This window comes from Neomonachus schauinslandi, chromosome 1 (genome assembly GCF_002201575.2).
Source record: "Neomonachus schauinslandi chromosome 1, ASM220157v2, whole genome shotgun sequence".
Classification (NCBI taxonomy): Eukaryota; Metazoa; Chordata; class Mammalia; order Carnivora; family Phocidae; genus Neomonachus; species Neomonachus schauinslandi.
This window is the reverse complement of record NC_058403.1, coordinates 5,602,009-5,612,532: the sequence shown is the minus strand read 5'-3', so window position 1 is coordinate 5,612,532 and position 10,524 is coordinate 5,602,009. Positions and strand designations below refer to the sequence as shown.

General features: G+C 48.6%; 1 protein-coding gene across 1 annotated transcript in view; it reads right to left on the bottom strand.

Annotated features, from left to right (window-relative positions):
* Positions 1–501: 501 nt before the first annotated feature.
* DSCAM (DS cell adhesion molecule) overlaps positions 502–10,524 on the bottom strand; it is a 709,341-nt gene continuing 699,318 nt past the window's right edge. The window contains exon 35 of the mRNA XM_044918979.1: positions 502–854. Within this exon, the coding sequence (XP_044774914.1) occupies positions 502–854 (353 nt within the window). The remainder of the gene's footprint in view (positions 855–10,524) is intronic.

Sequence of the window (10,524 nt, the reverse complement as noted above, 5' to 3'; positions counted from 1 at the left end):
ACTGACAGCACTCATCCTAATTCACAACAGAACGAGGTCAAATTGAGGACCCAGTTTCTAATGGGAAAGAAAGGTGTGCAAACATGACTAAAGTCTCCCCCCCGCCCCCAAATCAGTGTTCCTTTTAAATTCACAAAGAGGGTAATTTTTTCCCCCGTTTTCGTTCTTAAATCTTGTGTGATAGAACTTCCAGTCAGAAGGTTTAATTAGTCCCCCATGCACTTTGTAGAAAATCGGTAAAAATGCAATAACCTGTGAAGATCATAAAACTGGACTTCTTTCCCAAAAAATCAGATGCCCAGGCAGATGGAGCTCACACTCAGACAGAAAAAAAGCAGGAGAGTCTTTGCACTGTCTGTGGTTTCAGTATTTTCTCTTTTTTTTTTTAATATATTTTGGCAATTTTCTTTAATTATAAATATTGGAATTCCGTAAAAAAAAGGTAGCTTTGATTGAATTTTTTAAATTGTATTTACAACTGCTGTCCAGTCATGCTGTTTGTTATACCAGGGTGTAGGATTTTGCGTAGGGATTGTTTCCTTTCAAATGGCCCCGAGAGTCGAGCAGCGATTCTTGGGAGCTGCTCATCTTAGCTGCCTGTCCCAGCTCTGCTCCCTCTCGCTGAGGTAATGTGGCCACGACCCCTTGCTGCCACTGCTGTCCCTCTCTCGTGGAGGACGTGGAAGAGGAGGCCTCCATGGGGATTGGCTCAAGGACCGTGGGGCGCTTCAGGGTCCGACTTTTCTGAGGTTCCAAGCACGCTTGCCCTAAACTCAGGTCCCTGCTGGTGCCTGCGCTGCTTCGGTTTAACAAAAAGTCCATTCTAAGGTATGGAGGCAAATGTATGAGGTCACCTGCAAAGAAACACAGAGCAGTTAGTTGGCTTCCTCATTTGCTAAGCAGGTGCCGAGTGCCATTCGGGTTTAGAGCTGGTGATGTCACTGTATCTGGCCGTGTTTTGCAAGACCCCTTGTCAGAGCTCACCACAAAGGCAGGTGGAATCATCCTCACCCCCATCCCACTAGGCACAGGGTGAGCTGGCTTTTCTATGGCAAGTTACTGAGGCTCTTAAGTGTCATACTTGAGCCAGAGAAAAAGAGGTAACAAGATCCTTCAAAACCCCACATTGCAAAGAAAAACATACCTCAAAGGCAACAGTGCACCCCAGGTATGAAGTGTGGTGGACCGGACCCCGAATGCAATCAGAAGCGCTCCGGGGAGCACAGGGATTGAGGAGGGAGGCAGGGATACCAAGGAAAGGGTAATGCTCATTGGCTAGCCCAGTGCTTCTCTCTTCCCCACATACACACAAGGAGTGCTTGAGTGGCAGCAAGCTGGGTGAATGCAGGGGGCTCTTTCTGGCCACCCAGGGATGGAGGGGTTCACTATTTCAGCTCACTTGTAACCCTTTCATGCCCACTCAGTGGGCAGCTCTGGCTAGAAAACAGGCTGGGGGTGGGCTGTCCTAGGGCCAAGAGACCAGGTAGGAGGATGTGCAGGTTGAGGGAGGCATGGCAGTGGTCTGAGCTCAAGGGACATCCACAGAATGTCAGAGGGAATGTAATGGTGAGGTATAGAGGGGCCCAAGGATCATGGCTTCCGAATGCAGGCTGGTGGGAGGGTGACAGGGAAGGATGTGTGGATTTTTATATATCCAATTTCCTCAAAGAGATGACCTGTCTTTCATTCTTAAGAGTTTAATAAGCAAATGACATTAATTTGCTCTTTTATTTACTTACATGACTATTATTCTTTTATCATTTTGTTCACATACTTGAGAAAATGTGGAATTCATTTACCTCCAGGGTTATTTAAAAATGTAGGTCAAGAGTGCCTCATGATGTTTCTGAGACCCAACTAAATCTTGAATACTTGACATATTTGTAATGTGTTGTAACAGATTTGGGAATGAGTCTCTATCCCAGCAACTCCCCACTGAATGAACAGGGCTTATTAAGCCCTGGAAAAACAATAGCCTCTTGGTCCCAGCTGGATTGCAGGACGCTCAGGTCCTAGATTAGGTGGAACAAATGTGTTTGAAATTAAAGACAAAGCCCGTGATAACTGCCCTCTGCCTGCAGGGGCTCTCACTTAGATTTAGGGATCAGGAGGGTTAGGGTAGCTGAGAAAGGTGGGTGAGAATTTCCTTAATAATGGAAACAGTCCAGCGCCTACATCTTCGCACACGAGGGCTACTTGTGTTTGCTTACTTTACTGCAGGTCTGCCAACTATCTCTGAATATCCAATATCTCTGAGTGATCCAGTTTCTCAGGCAAAGCTTTACTAAGTTGCACGATGCTCTAATTAGCCCTTTCGACAGTGTGAATGCTGCAAATGTGTTCTCTTAATAATTCATGCACTTATGTGGAAGAAAGCACCAGAATAATCGGTGGTGAGCTTTGTTTATTAAAGGCGCTTTATGCCCATTAAAATCCCACCCCATGTGCTTGTCCAAGTACCACTTGGGAAACTGGGTTCTGTAATCATCCATGCATCTTCTATGTTCTTCAGATGCCTATAGCTCTGAGGTAACTTGCGTGCTTATTACTCCAGCTCGAAGAGGAATGGAAACCGTGGCGACCGTCTGGATGTTGGCACACCTGCTTTTCTCAGCCACCTGTTTCCATGGGAGAAATAAATAAGGATCCTAATGGTGGGGATTAGGAGTAGAGGTCTAGAAGGCATTGCCTGCATTTAATCTGGGATCAGTCTCCTCGCTCATAAAATGGGAATAATAGTAGAATCTCCCACATAGAGTTGTGGTGAGGATTTAATTAGGTTATGCATATGAAAGGTTTACTGTCAGACATGTTCCTTCTCAGAAGGTCTGAAGTTATGGGCTGGAGACCGGCCAGGGCAGGAGCAGGGAACACTTCTTTCTACCTTAGTTTCTGTCTTCAGTGGGTTGATTAGTGTCCACCCCTTCCGAAAGATATGTCCATGTCCCAATCCTCAGAATCTGTGAGTGTGATCTTTGTAGGAGAAAGTCTTTGTAGATGTGATTAAGTTAAGGATCGGGAGACGAAATCATCAGGACTGGAGGTGGGTCCTAAATCCAGTGACAGGTGTCTTTATAAGGAGATACAGAGAGAGACTGGGGACAGAGAAGAAGGGAGAAGCCATGTGAAGAGGGAGGGAGAGGGTAGGGGGGAGACGCAGCCACAAGGCAAGGAGGACCTGGAGCCGCCAGGAGCTGGAGGAGGCGAGGAAGGGATTCTTTCCCAGAGAGGAAGCACTGGAGGGAGCACAGCCCTGCCGACACAGGATTTTGGAATTCTGCCCTTAGAACTGTGAGAGAATAAATCCGTGTTGTTTGGAGCCCCCCAGTTTGTGGCCCTTTGTTATGCCAGCCGCGGGACACTCATACAGATGTCCTTTCTTCTTGCCTGGGAGGACCTCACTTGGAGCCTCTTTGAACACTTCTACTGTATGGGAACAGTCCCTGCTTATGTCACTCACAGGAAAGGAGGGAATTTCTCTTGAGAGACCAGTAACTGCACCCAACACGGTTGTGGTTTGCGGGGTTCCCACCCTGTGTTCTGACCTGTCACCCACCCTTCCCCCACTACAGAAGCCAAGGCTGCCGCTCTTCCCCCAGTTCCTCTGCTCCCTGGGAAGCAGATACCTGTCCAGCTGGCCCCCAAAGACCCCCTCAGGACTAGGTTGGAGGTGGTTTTCCTGGAGTCTCCCTCCAGAGGGAGCAGGAGCCTCTTCGGAGGGAGCAGAAGCCTCTTCGAAGGCATCTGAATCCGCAGGGAGCAGGTGTCTTGGTTCCTCACCATCCAGCCCTCCCAGCTGACCCACCCCCGGCCGCTGGACCCTCTCCATCTCTGTGGAGCAACACGCCCCGAAGCTAACCTGCCAGGACCCTCTGGAGGTGTCCCATGCACGTGAAAGCAGCAGTGACCCAGTAGGCGTTCAAGGATCTTTTTTGCTTTGAACTCTACAGTCACCTCCATCAGGCATGTGCGGCCCTCGACATCCTTGTGCATCAAGCCCCGGTCACCACAGACGCGGGCAGAGCCGAACCCTGGCCTTAGTGCGTGTCCAGGAAAACCAGCTACGGCGGAGTTCACCTCTGCTTCCAGCAAGGATCGAATCGCTTATGATCTAAGTTCCTCCTCTTTGTTTTACTCCTCCTTACCTCTCCCCTTTCTCTCTCTCTCCTTGTTTTGTCTTGCCTTATGTGGACACTCTCCTCCATGGAAATAAAAGGTGGAGGGAAGGGGTGAAATGGCGTGGGTAGGAGGTGGGGAGGAGACGGCAGCGGTGTGCAATGCAGTAACCGCGGCACGATTGCGAGTAAAGTGGTGTGTGTGTGTGTTTGTGTGTGTGTGTATTTGTGTGTATGTGTGTGTGCGTATGTATGTGGTTATGTGACTATGTGTGTGTTTATGTGTGTGTATGTGCACGTGTGTGTGTGTGTGTGTCACAAAGACAGAGGGGAGGAAAACCCGGGAGGGAGAAGCAGACAGCACAAGGAGAGAATGAGGTGCACAGGAGAAAGGGACAGGAGGCAGGAAGACCTGGGCTCACATTCTGACCGCTGGAAGGGAAGGGATCTGGGGATGCCAATGTCCCCTTCCACGTCTTCCTTCTGCCCCGCTTACCTAACTGTCCATACCTCTAGCACTTTCCTAGTTAGCTAAACCTATTAGCTACTTTCCCAAACCCAGCATGAGTACAAACACAGTGACAGGGGGCTAGGAGCCCCAAATGAGCCTTGGGGCACACTCCACCCACTGGGTCTTGTGGTACTTATTCATGCACTTGTGTGTCATGAACAGTCACCCCTCTGTGCTCTGGTCCTGAGGCCCACGGCCCTTGAGACAGAGACGTGGGGTGAGGGCGAGGGTGGAGGGGCTGACACACCCTTGGCAAGAAGGGGCTCTGAGAGGCTGAGCTTAGGGGCTGAGGTGCTGGACTGGACTGGAGTCAGAGGGGCTGACAGGGGTGGTCAGGGCAGGGCGAGTGGGGGGAACGGAGCTGAGAGAGGCAGAGAGATGGATAGAGAGATGAGAGAGAGAGAGGGAGAGGGAGAGAGATGAGAGAGACACACACAAAGAGACAGAGAGATGAAAAAGAGACAGAGATGAGAGACAGAGAGACAGACAGATGGAGAGACAGAGGGACAGAGGGGGGATGAGAGAGGTGGAAACACACACACACACATACACACACACAGGTAAGCAGAAGGAAGGGACACAAGACAGAACTGGGGGGGGGAATGAAAATGGGAGACAAAGAGCCATGAATAGAGAAGAGCTGATGGGACGCAGCAGAGGAGTGCGGGAAGGACACTGCCACGCAGACCCTAGGGTGTGGATCACAGGTGAGGATGTGGCCCTCTCCCCTTGCCTGGCCACACCTGTCCACCCCTGGGGCCTCCGCATCCGGGGCATTTCTCCGAACTCTTTGCCTCCTCAGCCTGCAGCCCCCAGATCACAGGCTGCCCTTCCCCTGCCCCAGTGACTCCCACCTTGAGGGACCAGGGGCGGCTCAGCCATTATTCAATGTTATGCCTTATTGTCGACATCATGGTCCATTCCTCATTTTCCTGTTACCGCCTGTTATCTCTGAGAGTTCACACTAAACAAGTGGCATCAATTTCTCCCTCTCTCCCTAACCACCTTGCTCACGGGCGCCTTCACAACTCCTCATCCCCAGACCCCCTAATGGTCCCTCATCCACCAGCAGGTGGGTACTCAAAGCTTGCTATCCTCCCCAAGAGGGCCTTCAGGCCATGGTTGGCCCCATCACCTGAAAACTGCTATGGTAAACCTGCCATGGTAAACCTGCCTTGCTCATCTGAAACCAGGAGATGCCCTTTCCTATCAGGAAAGCCAAACTTCCTGAACTTTCTCAGTAGAGTCAGACACACACACAAAGTCTGAATGCACTTTAGCTTTGGAAGAAGGACGGCAAAAACCGATATTGAAAAAGAGCAAAAATTCATCCATTCAGAAGATCTATAATGGATGTGCATTCCATGAATCTATTCTTAGACAGTGCTTCCTGCCGTTTGGTGTGCACACACTAGGGAAGGAAAGGTCTAAAGTTGAGATCAGTGGTTCTCAGCAAAGAGGGATTCTGCCCCCAGGAAGCAAGTGGCAATGTCTGAAGACTATTTGGATGTCACAGTTGGGGGTGGCTGCTACCGGCCTTTCCTGGATGCAGGCTAGGGATGCTGCTCAACATCCTACAAAGCACAGGACACTGCCACCATCCCCCCATGCCTCCAATCCTCCAATGCTCATTGTGCTGCTCCTGAGAAACCATAGTTTAAAGGGGCTAAAGTTTACAATTCCAAGTGGACCCTTATTTTGCTTTAATTTTATTTGAAAAACATTTCATTCAATCAGAATAAGGAATTGTACTGCTCAGCATCTACTAGTCCACAAGGAGTTATGGCTTGGGAGAAAGTAAGGGATGGGTCCCATGGAACGGCAGTCACAGGGTCTTCTTCCAACTTTGTCTAATGAGGTGGGAGCTTCGGTTGGGGTAAGAACATGAGCTAGAGATTCTGGGCTTCCTGTAAAAATCTTGCCTTTACTTCTAAATGGTTCTGTGACCCCCTTCAAGTTTTGCATCTTATCTTTAGTCAAGTGAAGGAGGCACGGTCATTTCTAAGGGCACCTTCAAGTCCGAAAGAATCTTTCTTATGCTCTTTACTATCTCACCTGTGAAAACTGGGTAAGCACAATGCATTAGGAATTTGAGGATAAGTATGAAACAAACGAATGCCTTTTTGGGAGCCTAAAATTCTGAGGCACATGGCAAGAGCCTTCTTCCCCCTCCTATGCAATACTTCATTAGCACCTGTGAAAGCATGCATAGGCATGTGGAAAGAAAGTGAATCAGAGTCCCTGGGGGCTTAGCTCTCCTCTGGGGCCATATAAAAAGGAACTTTCATCAATTTCTAATAAGGCTTCACATCTGCGCTTGGATGGAGCTGGGTATTGATGCAAAGGTAAGAAGCAAAGGATGCTTATCTTGGCTTCTAGCAATTTCAATAAGAACCACATAGATCAGACTTGTATGATGGTACAGCATCAAAGAACTAGTTACAAAGGGAGAGAGCGTGGAGTTTGCCCATTCTGGAGGCAAACGAGATCTAACACTTTTTTAGTTTAATATTAATGCTGCAGCAAGGTAATGAAAACTTGTAAATGAACCTCTCTTGGTAAATGAATCTTCACTCCCAAATGGCCACCAGGAAAACCCCTAAATAAATAATGCGAGATTGATAACCAGAGTTCCATGTACACAGATTCTGTTACCATTCTTGGCTTGTACTTACGAGGCTTCATGCATTTTTAAGGGCTCATCAATATTGCAATCCTCCTATTCATTGGTGAACTTCTAAAACTACACTGAGGTACGAAGTGGGGCTTTGAGTTTGTTGCTGCTCACGATTCTTTAGAAATAAAGTAGTTCTGAATAAAAATCAGGATTGGAAAATCTGCTCCAGCATTTAGGCCAGGTCAGAATCACTTAGCTGGGCGTTTGGAGCACCCAGTGAGGAAGGGTCCGTGAGGTTCAAAGAAGCTCCAGCTCCTGCATAAGACCCCTGAGGACCCACACACTGGGGACCACGGAGGAGGAAGCCTGCTTGGAGGCTTGTGCCTGCTTCACTGTGGGGCTGGCAGACCCGTCTCCACAACCCTGTGCATCCTGAGTCATCCCACGGAAGGACTGAGTTAACCTGGAGACAAGAGGATTCTAGGCAGAGGGAATATACGTTTGTGGAGTTTAGGAGCCCAGAGAGCAGGAGTCATGACCAGTGAGGAAGACAGGGCTGACTTCTTGAAGCCCTGTGAGTCTCCTCTATCCTGAGCATTCGGCAACTACACGAGGGATTTCAACATGAGAGCATCCACCACACCACTTGAATTTAAGGTTTCTTGCTTCCCAGTTTGGGATATAGGATGCATTAGAAGTTGGTGCCAGTTCTGTCCACACAGGACCCCACTGAAATATGATGGTCTTTGCTGTCTTCTTACCTTTTTGTACATTCCCACAACCTTCAGGTTATCATGACACCTCACTGGGGAGTGTGTGTGGGGGGGTGGGGGGAGGAGGTAGCCCGTGTCTTCCAGAAGCTGGGTTTTGCCTTGTTTCTTGGATTTCCTCATTTATCTGTCTTGTGTCTTTAGGTCTCTTTCTGCTGTTTATGATACTACCTGCTATTCTGATGAAGTAAGGAGACTGTGAGAAGTGTTGGTTTAATATATTAACATTATTATGTCTTAGGAGAATACCTGGTATAGTATCTTTTCACAGAGAAGGTATTCAATAAATATGGGTTGAATAAATGAGTGTAATAGATTTGTGTTTTCACAGGGCCTTTTTGGAGATGCAGTGAACTTTCACTGTGGTGAACCTTTTAGCTCATCATCCGTGGCACTGGAATCTAGAAACTTCCTTCTGGCCACCCAGCAGGACACAGGTGGACTTCCTACCTCTCCCTTACAAGTTATCAGGCACAGACCTCCTCCTTACCTCCTTACCTCTGGACTCCCCAGCAACTAAAGCTGAACCCCAATAAGCCGATCAAGAAAATCAGTGAGCTAAGGGGCTCGGAGTTGGAGAAAAGTCAGTCAGAACAAAAGGAAACACACTTAGTAACTGGCGGACGTACACAAGAGCAGCATCTACGATAAATCCACGGGAGCACTCGGAAAGGTGAGACGACTCGGGCCCCTGGAGCCAGTGGAAGAAAGGGGAGGAGGCCGGTGCAAAAGGCAAGTGGGCTTTGAGTTCCAAGCTTGGGACCCTTCGTAAAGAGTCCCACCATCACTTCATGGGTCCTGGAGACATCAGACTAAAATAACAAGACAGTCTTTAAGAAGGTGAAGTCAAAAATGCACATTAAAGAGATCAGTTTCCTAGCAGTGAGCCAGGATGGGCATGGTGAAATATGTAGGTCTACCCAGGGCAGGTGTGCATAGCAATATTCGGAGGTGCTGTTCATGGCCTCCAGGTCCTTCTAACTTTAAATACTATGGGAGTATTTGCAAGTTTGTCAGCTCAGAGCTAACTGTTGCTCTGGGTGGTGAATGTGAAGCTCATTCTAATCTCCTGCCTTAGCTCTTCCTCTGCCCACACCACTGTCTCTTTAGGATGTCTGCTGGGCTTTCTCTGCCACATTCACCTTAGATCTCAGCTCACAATTCATTGCTCCAAGAGGCCTTCCTAGACCATTATCCCCAACCCCCGACCTCACGCCAGACTTGATCCCCTTCCCCAATTACTTCTTTTCCCAGCACTTATCATGATCTGAAACTGTGTTATCTTATTTGATCAGTGTCTGTCTCTCCCACCGGGAATATAAACTCCCTTCAGATGGGGTCTTTGTGAGTCTTGTCTATCACTGTATCTCCAGCTCTGAAAGCGGGACCAGTTATTGAGTGGGAGCTCAAAAAAGACATGCTGAAGTTAGAAAGGGGGCTGGGAGGCTGGGAGGGAAGAAGCAGAGGCATCTCTGGAAGGATGGAGGCCAGAGCAGCAGAGTGTGCATGGTGTGTGCGTATGCATGCATGGTGTGCACACCTGTTTGTGTCCATGAGGAAGTATCAAAGATACTTGCACTTGAAAGGAGACCCTTTCCATAGCTCTTAGAATAGCATTCATGATGGAAATTTCAAAATCTCATTGTAATGAGTGCAAAAAAGAGGAGAAGGATGCAAAATCCAAGGCATGAGACCCCAGTCGCCCAACCCAAAGGGACGAGGGGAGGGGAGATACAGAACTGCTTGAGAGGAACCCAGTGTGGCGCCTTGGGTCAGGAGGAGGGCATCTGCGCTAGGTGACCTGCTCTAGGTGACCTGCAAGCAGAGCTCACGTCCGCAGGTGGCGAGGGAGATGCAGGTAGAAAGAAGCTGTGGAGGGGGATTTTTGGCAGTGAAGATCTCTGGAGTCTAATTCTGATTCAAGAGCCAGCATGAAAACCACATGGGCTTCAGAGGGGAAACAGCACGATCACAGTGACAGCTGAGAACCAAAAGAGCAGCTTTCGTTGGAGGGTGCTGCTGAAGCGGAGTCCAGTGTGTCCTTCAGGTAAGCACCTCTCACTCCACACTCTTCCATTCTATTAAATGCACACACGCAGAAGATTGTGAGGGATGGCGTGAATGGATCTGAACACTGCAAACCAAAAACTGCTTCAGGTAACTGGTTGTTCAGAGAACCAACAAGTTGGCAGCAGTCTGTGATCCTTTCTGACTGGAAAACCTCAAGTGTGTTCATTACAGGAGGGACTAATGAACATATATTTAAGGCTGGGGTCCCAGAGTGTGAGTGCAGAGATCTAAAGGGGCTGACACTTCTCCTGCTGCTCATGGGGCCAGGATGCATTCGGTTGCATATGTGAAGCTTTAAATTGATTTAAGTAGCTTCGTGCAAGGGTATTTCTTGATTGCATAGGATAAACTCATGAATAAAGGAGCAGCCACAATCCAAGAATGTTAGAAACTGGCTTAGAATGCTACCTGAACCCAAGAACAGGTACCGTAACCTAAGTA